Raw genomic sequence first — 15,274 nt, 5'->3', positions numbered from 1 at the left:
TAACGTAAAAATTGTCCCACAGGTAGATTGTCTCGCAAAGCACGTGGATGGGAAGATTTATAATGCAATAACGAGTTCTTATCAGTGGGTTTTTGATGAACCCCTGTGACCAGTTTATTGTCTTTGACATTGATGTCCAGATCGATGTAGGGGTAGCCGATGTTCTGCTTGTGGTCCAGGTGAACCTAAGACTAGGATCCAAGGTGTTTATCCAGGTGAGGAATTCCATCAATGTCTCCTCCGTGCCTTGCCAAATATATAAGACATCGTCAATATATCTCTTCCAGAGGACAATGTTCCCCTGGAAGAGATTTGTGTCATTGTTGATATTATACGCCTTGAATTGGCCTACATAAATACATGCCAGGCTGGGGGCAAATGTTGCCCCCATAGAAGTCCCAGAGACTTGCAAATAGACCTGATCTTTATATGCAAAGTAGTTGTTTGTGAGGGCTATCTCTATGCATTGGAGGACGAAGGCTTGTGGCGTGTCATAGAACCATTCGCATTCCCTCAGGGAGCGCGCTGCTGCCACCAGCGTCGCCTCCTGAGGGATGCTGGTGTACAAGGATTCTATGTCTATGGTGACCAACCAGTTCACTTGTACATCATAGACCACTTCCTCCAAGATTCTTAGTACGTCCGTTGTGTCTTTTACAAATGATGGTTGTGTTACAACACATTCTCTAAGAAAAAAGTCTGAGAATTGTGAGAGGGGTTCTAATAATGATTGTATCCCGGACACGATGGGTACGCCTGTGTATGACCCATGGCATGCCCCCTTGATGCAGAGTAGCCAAAAGCAGAGATTTGCACTGCTTTGCGTTACTTTTGAGTCAATTAAATGAAAAATTTTGCTCAGGTTTGCGTCACTTTAGTGATGCAAATGGTTGTTATCTGGGTCTAACTGAACGGTAATGAGAATGCGGGAGGCAAAATTCTGAAATCAAAAAGATGGGGTAAACTCTTTGGTGGTAGTACACAGCACCACTTTTAAAGATCACTAGCTGCCACTGACGCCAATACAAACTGATGAGATTTGGCCTAGCAGCCTGGGCTGCCAACTTTGGAGCTGGGGTACGAGGTGTGAATCACATTGTCTGCTCAATATCCCATTCCCCTTACTATTTACAGAAAAATCTAGACTGCTGGATGGTCAGTGCATTTAAAAAACAAAAACCTCTTTCTTCCCCTCACATGAGTAGTAAGCACTATATAGCAATGATATTACGAATCAAGACAACTTGGGATTTCTGTTTTGTTTGCTTTTAAGCAGAGCAGGATGGAAGAGATTGGCTTTAAAGTGGAGATACGGTCTCACATACCAGAGTTCATGGGCAAGCATTGTCTGCCTTTAAAATAAAGGAGATCAGTAAAGCGCACTGCCTTGCACAATTAAAAACCCTTTATGGTAATTTGGTACTAGACGTTGTGAATGACCTGTGACACCCCTCTCCCCTCCCCCTCTGTGCCTCCCTTCCCCCATCGCCTGCTACAGTTAGGGAAAATAGTTTGGGGCTATTGAAGATCTTAGTACTTCATGCAAAAAAAAAAAAGCTCACTGGCTTTGAATTCAATTGGTATTTGAATAACTGCTCTGTCTATCTAAGTCTAAGGCCATGGGCCTTCTTCCTTTTTTGTAATAAGAGCTACTTATATTCAGCGAAGTACCTCTGGAGCTACTAGTCTGATTAACGAAGTAATAGTAAACACAAGACAAGAATGCATTAGTGTCCTCCGAATGCATGATAACCAGCAGTGATTAACTCCGAGCATTGGGTATGGTTGCAGTAATGTAAAAAAAAATGCTTTGCCACTATGGAATACTTAAACATGGGTAAAACATAACAGCAATAGCTGCAATGTCTCTTGCACCAAGCTAATCATATTAGTTACAAGCCTGTCACTCCCCCCAACCATTTGATTTTTATCAAATACTAACTTTAAATATATTTTGGAAATTCAGCCATTGTTCTCCAAACATCACCTTATGATTTCTGAAAATACACACATTTTTGTCTCAAATACATGCTTTCCAATATTGGTATACATATATTAGCTCAAATAAGCAAAAGCTTCTAATTTAGTTCATTGGGCAAGACACAGGAGAGCTACTTACAAGTAGGTGGAGAGCTATCAATAGGTCACAAGCTACTTGTTGGAGAAACATGGTCTAGGCATTGACATATCATATCTCAATGAACCGCACTGTCCACTATAAATGTCCAGTTTGAGGGCAGGGATAACCAATGAGGAAATAATGTGTGGTGATACAAATAGAGGTGGGGGAGACTGGACAAAGTAGCCAGAAAAAGGGCTCCCCACTAAAAGTTTGTGAAACCATAATCACAGCAAGGGCCAGGTTGGAGATGGGAGGGGGCAGCTGGGCCATGGACACTGCCCAGCAAAAGTGCATTTCCCAGTGCTCTCAGAGCTGGGAAGTAAGAGGGGTTGATTTAGCTGGAAGGTTTGGCGTCCCTGGGGCATTTAGTAGAGGCCTTTCTTTACCTAGTTTATTTATGTTGATATTGTGCTTCATTGCCTGTTGGTGCTTGGAGTTGTTTGTATATACCTAATGAGCATTACTAAATGTTCTGTGCATACATTCTGTCTGCTAGTTTAGCTGATACATGATGTTGTCTCTGTACTTTTGGTACTTTCCTCCCCTCACTATGCCTTCTCCAGTTAGGCCTGTTGTCCCAGGAATGTGCTTTTTCCATAAACATTTAAAATGTTCCAGGACCCTACAGTGGTTTCCCCTTATACCTGCCCCAAACGTGGACTTGCCTTGTAATGTGTTTGTGACTGTCTTTTATGTAATACACTGGAGCTACTAGCCTGGTACTTGGTGCAATTATGTTGCCATCCAAGTTTGAAAGGGATAAATGGTGCCCAATGTTTGACCACGAGAACGGCATCCATGCCATATTTTTTACTCCGGTCCACTTTCCTGAAAATCTGACTTGGGCCTAACTGTCGAGTTGAGGAGAGGGGCGGGGGGAGCGGTATGACTAAAGTTGAGGATCTCCAGGCCAGAGGCAGGAAGCCAAGGGGTGGTGGGGCATTTGTTTTGGAAGCTGGCGTGAGGTAGGACGTTTGTAGGTGCTGGCTAGAGGAGGGACTTCTGTCGGTGCTGGCTAGAGGAGGGACGTTTGTCAGTGCTGGCTAGAGGAGGGACGTCTGTCGGTGCTGGCTAGAGGAGGGACGTCTGTCGGTGCTGGCTAGCGTAGGGACGTCTGTCGGTGCTGGCTAGCGTAGGGGCGTCTGTAGGTGCTGGCTAGAGGAGGGACGCCTGTCTGTGCTGGCTAGAGGAGGGACGCCTGTCGGTGCTGGCTAGAGGAGGGACGCCTGTCAGTGCTGGCTAGAGAAGGGACGCTTGTCGGTGCTGGCAAGAGAAGGGACGCCTGTCGGTGCTGGCTAGAGGAGGGACGCCTGTCTGTGCTGGCTAGTGGAGGGACGCCTGTCTGTGCTGGCTAGAGGAGGGACGCCTGTCTGTGCTGGCTAGAGGAGGGACGCCTGTCGGTGCTGGCTAGAGGAGGGACGCCTGTCGGTGCTGGCTAGAAGAGGGATGCCTGTCGGTGCTGGCTAGAGGAGGGATGCCTGTCTCTGCTGGCTAGAGGAGGGGCGCCTGTCTGTGCTGGCTAGAGGAGGGATGCCTGTCGGTGCTGGCTAGAGGAGGGACGCCTGTCGGTGGTGCTGGCTAGAGGAGGGACATCTGTAGGTGCTGGCTAGAGGAGGGACATCTGTAGGTGCTGGCTAGAGGAGGGACGCCTGTCAGTGGTGCTGGCTAGAGGAGGGACGCCTGTCGGTGGTGCTGGCAAGAGGAGGGACATCTGTAGGTGCTGGCTAGAGGAGGGTCGCCTGTCGGTGGTGCTAGCTAGAGGAGGGACATCTGTAGGTGCTATGTAGCACAGACTAGGTAAAGCAGAACCAGTTTTTGGGAGAGTTCTTACTCTGCCTCCCATTGTGTTTGTGACCTCGAGTTTACAAATCTTTACCTCCATGGGCAGTTTGGATAGGCGAGACTTGACGCACCACTTTCTCTCTGCAGCTCCGCCACCCTGCCCCTCATGATGAAGTGCGTGGAGGAGAACAACGGGGTTTCGAAGCACATCAGCCGCTTCATCTTGCCCATCGGCGCCACAGTGAACATGGACGGCGCCGCTCTCTTCCAGTGCGTCGCCGCGGTCTTCATCGCTCAGCTCAACAACATGCCACTCAACTTTATCCAGGTCATCACCATCCTGTGAGTAATGGGGCATCCTTGTGTACCCTCAGCCTCGAGCGTTAACGGGTGCCTCGGAGGGGAGGTGGGCGGGGTCTGAAGGGCAGTAGGGCACATCATGCCCGTGATATTTTTAATTAGACAAAATCAGTTTTCCCCCTCTTTATGTTAAGAGTCAACTGTCCCCGAATGGTTAATCCCGACATTTGAGATACCTCAGTTGAAATGGAGGGGGGAGAGTCTCCTGTGCTGCCAAGGTGAGGGAGGGACAGACAGCTGAACAAGAAACAGGCCTTCTTGCCAGGGTGTCTGCTGCCTGGGAGGAATGAGAAATGAAAATGTTATTCTGCAAACGTAGGGCTGCTTTGAGGCTGATCTTGGATTTAATTGATTGAGTCATTTAATGTGAAAATACCAATAAAAACATTTTTAAAAAATAGTATTGTTTTTGTGAGGTATTTAAAGCTGACCCGATGAGCTGTCTTTATGCCTGCTTTTAATGGCCCGTAAAAAAAAGTTCACCGTTAGGTGCAGTCTGCACATTCCCCTCTGCACTAACAGAATTCAATTCTCCGATTTCTGCAATGGTTGCGTTAATCAATAGAGGTCTCAAAACAAAAGAATGCCTCTCTCACTAATCCGTTTAATTTGTAATTATGCTTCATTTATGGTGTTTGTTGTTTTACAAGAGGTTACTTGAAGGTGAAAGAACAACAGAATTGTTATAGAATATTTTGTTTTTTGATTGACTCATTGGACACACTTCGCGGACTCCCCCCCCACTTCCCCCGTACTTTTTATTTATTTATTTCAATGCTCCTCCACTACTGACCTGCAGCTTACAGAGATGAATAGAACCAGAGTGTAGTGCGTTTTTATTTAAACATCTGATGCTACCCAATCGATTAACCATTCTTTACATTGAGTCAAACCGGCATAGCCAAATCAAATGCAGTGTACAAAAAATAAACCACGTTTTGCCACGTGACTCTTCTGATGACGCCCTGTCATATTTTGCAGCTCCTTCAGGATTATACAGTTTTGTTCTGTTTTTAACTTGGCTGTCATTGTGGACAGGCACAAACCTATTCCTCCGAGTAAACGTGTTCCCTGTGAGGATCTTTCTTCCAATCAGTCTTAGAGCCTGAAGCCCTTGGCAGCCAGTGTCACGGGGCCGGCAGTCGCGAGGCTGACGCCGACGCCCTCCTGAGGAGCTTCGGATGACGCAGTGCGTTTTACCGGAGGTGTCTTTTGCTGGCAGTCTGTCTGCCCCGAGTTGCTGGCCGCTTCAGACCCTGTTAGATGGATCCCAGATTTAAAAGGAGCCATGCTTCTCTCCTACCCGAATATGGCGGCTTGAAGCACCGTGTTAATTTGCTCATTGGAACCGGTACGGCTGCTGTTCCTGGCAGCTGGAGGATTCATATTCTAGGCTAAGACCCGAAAGCTGGGCGTATAAAGTACGCGTCCGCCCACTCCCTGGAGGCAAATAGTTTCATGTAAAACCAGTTCTGCTGGCTGCAGTGGCACTGCTCAGCTGCAATGGTTGCGCAATAGGCCGGTTCTTACAGAGTATTGTGCTGGCACATGTCTGAGGTTGCAATGTTCCACGTGCTTCTAATGATGACCCTTTTTCAATGCCAGAGATTCCATTTATGGTTCAGACTTGAAGCCTGGCCACTGACATCTAGTGTGTGCTGGTCACAAGAGTTTGAACCTCGGAGAGATAGGCTTAGCCTTCCATTCTGCCCTGGTCAGCAAGTTGAGCACCAGTCAAACAGGGTAATAATAACTTACTTTATTTAGAACACTTAAAGTGCCGGGACTGTGTTATGAAGCGGTATATGAATGTATTCTTGTTAATAATGTTGGCGCCTTGATGCTCCCTGGAGTGACTGCTGCGCGGTACAAATGCTATTTTACATTACATTACATTACATATGCAGTGAGTAAAATATCAAGCACCTCTTCTCTGAAACACCCATTATCAAGGTGGGAGCTGGTGATCTGTGTGGTTGGGACATTTCTTTTTTATAAAAACCTTTTCTCAGGGTTTGTAGAATTTGCTGGACTGAGATCTTGACTGGCTCTGATTTTTCTTCCTTACTCAGTGTCACTGCCACAGCCTCTAGTGTAGGGGCTGCTGGAATCCCTGCCGGAGGTGTCCTCACGCTTGCCATTATCCTCGAAGCTGTTGGACTGCCCACCAATGACATCTCCCTCATACTCGCCGTCGATTGGCTTGTGTAAGTATGGCCTATTGCTTTCTCTTCTTTGCTTCTACTCTTCTTACTTGGGAGAGTGTGAATATGATATCTCAGACTACGGAGTGTTGGTTTACCTCTGTCATTCATTTCTTATTTTTGATTGGTTGGCTTGAGATTGATTGCTGTAACTGCACTTGCATGTTTATATGGCACGATTGTCAGTGCAGTTTTGTAGTGGCCGCAAGATGGGACCGCACTAAAACCAGCTTAATATTATAAGGCTGAGACTAGGAATGGTGCCAGAGCAATTCCTGCTTCATTTAACACCAGTTTGTGTTTGTGTTTTGGACAGGGACCGGACTTGCACTGTCCTGAACGTTGAGGGTGATGCCTTTGGAGCTGGCCTTCTGCAAGTGTACACAGAGCGAACCGCTGCAAAAGGGGCCGATGATGAAGAACTCAGGGAAGTCAAGACCGAGACAACAGAGCCTAGCCGAGCATTGCACGAAGAAGAGGCGTCTCCCCTCATGAAGAAGGAGCTGCAGGTCTCGCTGGAGGGAGCAGGGAAGCTCGAGAAGGAGTCCGTCATGTAATGCTGGCAGCTCTCATGAACTCTTGTCATGCACAACAAACAGAAACATACACCAACACTTGAAGTATCTGTAAATTTCCAGACTTGACCCAGTCTAACAAGAATCATGACATTCGCACACATGCTGGAGCTCACGCCCTGCTCTCCTGTCTTCTGGAGGATAGGAACAGTCTGATTGGTTCCCTGCTGGGAAAGAGTTTTCAGATTGAACACTAGTTCTTCCTTTTTTTTTTTAAGGAAAGTAGGTGATTGGGGGTTACAGTTTACCCTGTTGTCTTTAACACCTGGTTTCTTCTGATGCTTTGACTGCTGTGGGGGTTAGTTGCACCTTGTCAGGCAGTGCAGCTTCCCGATGCCAACTAGCACAGCATGGAATTGAGGGTCGCTTGGTTTGTCAGATGGACTTGTCCATTGTGGCCCAATCATCGCTTGCTGGACACTTGAAGCACCAGTGGTCATCGTAGACTGGCAGGAGTGTGGTTTCTTATGATATCCTGCAGGAAGCAATACCAAGTAACCAAGGATGCGATGGAAAGTGCACATTTCTAACTCTAAATCCTACATTGGGCTGGAGGTCTATATCTGTTTTCACTTCTGCTCGTTTCCTGCCAAAATGACAGCTGCAAAGTTAGATTTGTCTTAATTTGAAATTATCTATTTATTTAAGTTTTAATTTAAAGTGTCTTTTTCCCTACTGGGAGACTTTTATTCCAAAAATATGAGAGTGAAGGGAATAGTGCTTTTAATCTATCCAAGCTTGTTACAAAATGTAAGAGCCTGTTTGTTTGTTAAAGTAATGTTCTCACTAAAGGAGGCAGATTTTAGAATTTAAGTTTCCTTTGCCTGGCATAGCAGACAGTGCCTGTCAAACATGAAAACCAGTTATTTGGACAAGAGCAATCTCTGATTAGTTTGTAGAAAGTTTTGCATCTTCATCGGTGGTTTGTAGGGCACTGCTCTAGGTTCATAAGACATTGATTCTTATAGTGAATGCAGAACTATATGTTGGCTATGAAGAATTTTGAATGAGATGAGGGTATACAATTGAAATCTACTATTAAGCACATCTGTCTTCACTACAACTCTCAAATGACGAGTGCTAAGATTTTAACAGGACAATACATTATTTTTGTAAGTCAAAAAAATTGGGTGATCTGTGACAATGTCATACCAACTTGTGAATTAATGTTTGTAATTATGATGGGTCTACTTGATATTAGGTGGTGCAAAAAAGTCTTTTTTACATGTATCTGTATTTCTTGTTGAGGTCGTCTTACTCCCAGTGACTAGGAGCCCTATCACTGGTACTTCTTCTGAGCCCGAGACCTGGGTCAGAAAGTGGCTGCCCCCAACAGGGGATGTGGTAGGGAACTTTTTGATGTGGTTTACCTGTGCATTGCACATCATGGACCCAGTGTGATGGTGACATACAGTCTTTTGGGGACTGGACAAAACTAGACACTCCCTATATGTTGCGTGGTCTACCTCTGCAATGCTGGATCAAAATTGTACTCTGGTATTCTATGGAGTGGTGTCAAGCACGTGTTCATAATGTCTGCCATTGTGTCTCCTTATGGAGGTTTATCATGTATTTTCATGGATGCTTGGAACAGTGTCTGGGCTGCTTGTAGAGTTGTAGCTTTGAAGTATTTTATTTTTTTGGTTGGGGATATAGAAGAAAAGATCCACCATGTTCATAGCGGTTTGGTCTGTTCTATGTAAATTCTCCAGCAAACTAATATGGTACCGCCTTAGCCATGTTCATCAAAGTTTCCATTTTTTTCCACCTATGTAATTGTCCGAGACTGATATTTCCTCTAGGTAAAAAGTACAGACGTCACCCACTTCCATCTTTGTCCAAGATGCTGGAAATGTTAGCCCTAAGAATTTCCCCCTCTCCTTTGGTGTTGCATACTTTCACTCCACTAACTGATGGGTCCCTTTCCTGGCAGTTCCGCTTTTGTGTGTTGGAACCTAGAGGGAGAGAAACAATTAGCTTTTTCTGTGATTAGCCTGAAGTACTACAAGAATAAGCCACATCTACTCTTAACAAAAATATTTGTGAATCTTGCCCAAAATGGATTATCCCAGTTTTCTTTGCCTGCATCTATTCCAATCAGCTTCTAGTAGGAGTTGGCTACAGTAGATATGGTCCCTGCTGTTCGTCAGCTGAAGTGTGTTCTTTGTTTGATAAACCTTTGACCTTATCTAAAGACTTGTTCTCGTCTGTTAAAGCTGAACGCTGCACACATGGCATTTAAAAAGTCAACATTGCTCTTCAGACCATTCCGGTGTATTTTTATTTAATATTATTTTGTACCTGTTTTCTGTAAGTCCCGTTAGCTCCATATGTTTATTTAAGATCCAGAATAGGTAACGCTGAGAAAACTATAAAAAAAAAGAGGATAGCTGTTGCTCTACAGTTCTCCTACAAAAAGAGCTGTTAAAGAACATGTCAACCATGCTGTAAAAGTGCAAAACTCTTAAAACTTTGTGGCACATCCACCCACCACCTTATTACGGTGAAGTTACAGAACCACCCGCCAGGACGATGCTTTGCCAGTCACCTTGTACATGCATGGAAGCTGTTCAACTTGGCTCTTCCTTGGCATTGTGCAATCGCTGTCCCTCCCTGTTCCCCTGTGCCTGGTGTTACTTGTCAGCACTTTGCCTGGTTTAGAATCTTACCCTGCTGGTTTCTAAGGAGCTGAGTGATTGGAAAAGCACACACTGTACTCTGTTCGCAGTATAAAGAGCTTCTTCTGTGAGGAAGGGAATATTTTGCCAAGCAGAACAAAAAGCCCAAGATTGCGTTTCCCTCCTTTTTAAAGAAGCCAACTTTCAAAGAAAAGGCTCTCATGTTCCCTTTCTAGCAGGTGCTGGCCTTGTGTCCGGCACTCTTTGGGCCCTGTTCGACAGAAAGAGAATCACAAATTTGTGCGTGAGTGACCTCCCTTGCTTTGTTTTTGGGATTATTATGCCTAGAGAAGTTTCTCATTTAGGTGCAGAGACCCGGTGGAAACAACTCTGCTTCTGTGGAAGGTCGTGGTTGTTCTTTATGTCATTTAAGCTGTACAGTATGAATCATTTTGTAAGATAATAAAGTAGAGTGAATTTTCTCAGATAATGTTTTTTTGCCTTTTCTCATCAAATTGTACTACTTTATGGTAAAGCTCTGTCAACAGGCTCCTTGTTCTTTCTCTCTTGAGGTGTACATGCTCTTATGTAGAAATGAATAACAAAGTCCTGTGGGCATCATCGAAAATATCGGATTCATCAAATTTCTCTGGAGATCTAGTTCAATAACATGTTACTCTGAATAGAGTACCCCCAGAAACACTTATAATAGAAGATAGATGGCTGGTACTTCCAATGCTACATTGAGTTCTATATATCTCTTGTTCAGGGCAATTCCTTCCTAGTTGGGGTGCACCAGTCCACAAATAGTCTAGTCCCTAGGAAATCCATATTCTACATGCTCATTTTTTGGAGCACATCTGTAATTACATAAAGTTTGAATCTTCATCCAGATTGCAACAAACCAATCACATAGCTTTTATGAACCAGTACACTTCCATAACAAAATGTCTTTGAAATGTATAATCTTGAGAGGTTGTCTTCAGGTGTTATTATTGAACTCCAGATAAACTTGAATGAATGCTGAAATTAATGTTTACTTTACTGGGACGCCCTCTCCACCTCCTTCAATCAATCAACATTAATGTAGCTAATCTCACTTGGAGAACCTCCACCCTATCCGCGACTGTGGAGGGACAGTACTTAATTGGGGTAAGTGGTTGTGCATTGGCAATCTTTTTTGGGAACCAATGCTTATTTTTTACCATCAGACTTTGATCCACAGCAAGAGAGAGAAAGTCAGAAAAGGAAGAGAACGGCAGGAAACCAGCGACAAAGGGAGAAAGCAGCGATGAAAAAGAACCCACAAAGGTGAGGCAGAGAGACAAAAAGTGTAGATTGGTGGAAAAGAAAGGCAGGAGGTGGAATCGAGGCCAGGTAGCATCAATATTCAGCAACCTTGGCATTTGGCTTTGCAGGCAGTAGATTTCTAAGATCCAATAAGCTTTATTTCGGGAATTGCAATACAAGCAAACACAATGGCTTTAAAATGTTTTTTTTGTTTATGGAATAAAAACATGACATAAAATGTAGAATAATTAAAAGGTTAGTTATACCCACAGTTAAAACTAGCAGCATATAGTGGGAACATCACAACAATTTTAAGATGCTAAAGTGAATTTCATCCGACAGCTCCTACAGAGATTAACTATTGTTACAAAATCTATTAAAAAAAATACATACATGACAGCGAAACGAACTAGGACAGATAAGAATCTTGGGTGCTATGTACTGGGCGGCAATGGAGCAGTCTTTTTCTGTCTGTGTCTCCACATATATTTATGAAATCGGGAGACAGCCAAGACCATTACTTGAGTTGTGTCTGCCCTGAATACCCTAGTTTCAATTTTGTAGTCCCTAATGTCCAAGTTACAGGATAACGGCAGGATACATTTCCTCCTGTGTGCATGACACTGTGGGCAAAACGGGCAGCTTAGGTCAGGTTCAGGGGTGAACTGCCACTTTGCAGTAAATGACAGAAGTAGCTAAGTCCCAATACAGAACGTAACATACAGTTTCTTTGCACCCGGAGGCTCAATTATGTCCATATACCTTTCCAGAAGATTAAACTTCTACCTTTTTGGAATTTAAAGACACTAGAATACCTGCTCCCCCATTCTGGTGCAATCTACATATCTCCAGTTTGACTCCTTGAACGTAGGCTTGGAAATGCCACTGGACGTTTCTGGGTGACCCCACATGTCAGTAAATTCTTAATATACCCCAACCAAGGATTTCTGGTGGCCTCTGAAAGTTTCGTAATTTTTTCCAAGCCCAGTCGACAGGGTAGTAGATCTACTGAGGACCAGATCCTCCTCGGGTACATCAACGGTCTGAGTTTTACTTTGTGGGTAAGTGAGTGAATGCCAAGATCTAAGCGAAGTGATACCATTGGAGTGCTGGGGGAAGGTTAGTGGGAAGCCGGAGGAAACTATTTTCTGTTGGACCCTGGTCGTTGACATTAACATGCCCCCAGAGCTACCCACCATATAGGAACCTCCATTCCCTAATTTGCAAGTTGTACATTTGCAATGCAGGTGTCATCGGACGAAAGCAGGATCCCTTCATGGCTCTCAGAAGGCCACCACTGTAATGTTTTAGTCTGAGTTTGGACTTGTGGGGTCTGGGATGACCAGCCAAATTGTTTGTTGAGAGTAAGCCACATGTATTCAAAGGTGCGGATCCTTTCCAAATGGTACCATTGAGGACTGGGTGCATTCTGGTCGTCTTACAAGGGTTCAATACCATATATTTTGTCTTTCTTTTATTGATCTCAAGCCCTCTCAGTCTGCAGAAGACTCTGAACTGATCCAGAAGACTATGGATACACATTCCAGGACCTCAAGACCAGTAAAGTGTCATCCGCAAACAAGAGGGCCGGTACTAACCTGTTAGCCAGATGTGGGTGTCATGCCTGCGATATTGTAGCATTTAAAAAAGTTGTTACTATGCAGCAAAAACAAAGTGGTTGCTAATACAGACCCCCCACCCCCGAGTCACTGGAATGGGATCAGTCAATTCCTCCGCAGGTACATACCGAACTAGGGTATAGTTGTCCAGCTGTAGCCGCTTAAACAAATCTATTAGGTATTTCGGGACTCCCATGCTTGTTAGTACTGCCCACAGGCCCTCTCAGGGAACTAAATCAAAAGCAGAACATAGGTCGACAAAAATGACATAAGGACGCCCACCCCCCCAAAGTGACATATTTCCAATAGATTAGTTGAAGTTGCAACATTTGATCGATGGTGCTTGTCCCGGCCCTAAAGCCTGCTTGGAGGGGAGGGGGAGTCGAAACATCCGCTTCCTCAACCCATGATTTCAATCTACTGAACAGATTTCGCGTGAAAAGCGTCTGTGAGCTGTCGATGTGACTAATAGGGCTATAATTTGATGGGGCAGAACTTGTAGTCTACTTATATATTGGGACAATTTCAGCTCCTGCCCATGTCCGTGGCACAGTAAGTCCATTCACATTGTTGTTGAATAGAAGGGCAAAATAAGGGTAACAAATCTTCTCAGCTTTAAGCGCTTTCCCTGGTGTAATCCAGTCAATGGCCACGCTCGCTTCATTCAATGTAATTGGGCTAGTGGCATGATCAATCTGGAGGGACAAGCCAACAACTTAGAAAATTCTAGATCTAGATGAGTGAGACTCTTTTTCCCATCCCCCCATGGTGGTCGGGCTTTTAACATATGTGGCTCAAATGAGTTCCACATTTTCCCTTGTAATCAGGGGTAATGTTGAGCCAGCAGTTAGCAACAGGGTCCCCCCATTCCTTTCCCCATCCTGGGCATTAAGGCTTATAAAATGTTCGACCCAAGCTTCCGCCTTTGTTACTACACAGCGGGGAGATACAATTGGGGCCCTTATCGGCCACTAATTGCCAGAAGGAGCGATGTTCTTTCACCTTGCATGCAGCCAATAAAGCCACTCATTTAGCCTTCTCATGGTCTCTTATAGCCCTGCCCAGTACAGCTTTATACGAAGCTCTAGCTTCCTGAATGATTGCTCTAAGCCCCCCACCCCCCAGCAACCTAGAGTCCGTCTGGCTAGTCGACATGCTTTGTATAACCATTTTACCACATGAACCAGTTCAGGCAGATTCTTAGCTTCTACCAAGGAGATGGAAGGAAGCTGCCGAAGAATCAAAGGGGCAGATTTATCAACTGTATTTTAGTCGCAAACGCGATTCGCAAAAAAAGCCGCGTTTGCGATAAAAAATGTGCAAAACGGTATGTAGTAGGGAAATCGCATCGCAAAATTAAGGAATCTCAAAATTTGCGATTCCTTAATTTTGCGTAAGCATTTAAGGAATCGCAAATTGCAATTCCTTAAATGCTATGCAACAAGCATTCAATTTTTTCGATTTCTCCTTAAGAAATATCAAATAACCACCAACTTCAAGTTGGTGGTAATCTGCCGATTCCTTTCACAAATGCACATTTTTGGCATTTGTGAAGGTGTCATATGGCGCACATACATAATTTGCAAATCGCAATTAAGGAGAACCTAAGAAATCGAAAAAAAATTGTGATTTTTTTTTCTTTTACATACATCCCTTTTTGCAATTCTCAAATAGCGATCCTCAAAAAATCGCTATTTGAGAATCGCAAACGGGGATTTTCATACATGTGCCCCAAAGTGAGCACGAGATTTTTGAGCAAATCTCATGGCCTTGAGGTTCCGTGACAATTGTAAGTGGTGTTTTCGACTCGCACGAATATGGTCGAGTCTAGTATCTATGAACCGCAAATGACGAGTTTAGTAAGTGTGCGCAGTTTCGCTGTGCTAACTTAAACCGTTCGTTTGTTATGTGGGCTTTTCATCTGTACCCACGGGTTCCATTTTAGATACGGCATCCATTTTGTCTCTTGCCCTCAAGTAGTCAGCGAACGGACGCTGTCCGCTTCGCGACCCTGGGACTCCCAAGATATTTGCGGAAGACACATGTCCTTTGAAAGAGTCTTTATGACGAGGGGGTTGCTACTGTAAGGCAGATGGCGCCGCTCGAGGCTCATCTTGCCGCACGGACTTATTGTCTCAGCCGTGCATCTCATTAGGCACGTCCCTTTGATGCCTGTATCTCGTGTTTCTCGATACCTCCCCTTTTACACCCTTTCCGATCTCCCCACTGTCTCCGTCTTCCTCTGCACCTGTCTTCGTTCCTGTTTCAATCTACTTTACTGCTGATTGGAATTTGCTAATGGTGGGAAGATGGGTTTTTACAGTTGGGAACCGCCAAATGTTTCCGCACTTATGTTCCGGACCTTGTATGTTTCAAAGCGACCAAAACGACCCCTCTGGGAGCTAGATGTGGGAACTGAGTTGTAAACCTTTGTGTTCAATGTTAGCCTATGGGTAAAAACTGTATAAAAGGAGCGATCCACAAAACCAATTTGAAGCAGTCTCCCCAAGTTGCACGTGGTGTACTTGCCGTGACTTCTGTGTTCCCTGCAGTAAATAAACCTTGACTCTTTGACGCCGAAGGAAGTGTCCCGTGTCTCTGTGACTTGTACGCCGGAGCAGGTTACCCACGAAGGTTTCAGGTGTTGTGCCCTGGCACCGCTGGGTCCAAAAGAACCCAGTCCTTCAGTTGGCGCCCAATGTGG

General features: G+C 44.7%; 1 protein-coding gene across 1 annotated transcript in view; it reads left to right on the top strand.

The window, feature by feature from the left end:
- The window catches only part of SLC1A5 (solute carrier family 1 member 5), a 28,584-nt gene extending 18,438 nt beyond the window's left edge, over positions 1 to 10,146 (top strand). The window contains exons 6-8 of the mRNA XM_086938463.1: positions 4,052 to 4,246; positions 6,337 to 6,471; positions 6,785 to 10,146. Coding sequence (XP_086794589.1) covers positions 4,052 to 4,246; positions 6,337 to 6,471; positions 6,785 to 7,025 — 571 coding nt within the window. The 3' untranslated portion in view covers positions 7,026 to 10,146. The remainder of the gene's footprint in view (positions 1 to 4,051; positions 4,247 to 6,336; positions 6,472 to 6,784) is intronic.
- Positions 10,147 to 15,274: the final 5,128 nt, after the last annotated feature.

The sequence above is a fragment of the Lissotriton vulgaris genome, chromosome 9, assembly GCF_964263255.1.
Source record: "Lissotriton vulgaris chromosome 9, aLisVul1.2, whole genome shotgun sequence".
NCBI classification, from domain to species: domain Eukaryota; kingdom Metazoa; phylum Chordata; class Amphibia; order Caudata; family Salamandridae; genus Lissotriton; species Lissotriton vulgaris.
The sequence above is the reverse complement of the archived record's forward strand: the minus strand, read 5'-3'. Positions and strand labels throughout refer to the sequence as shown.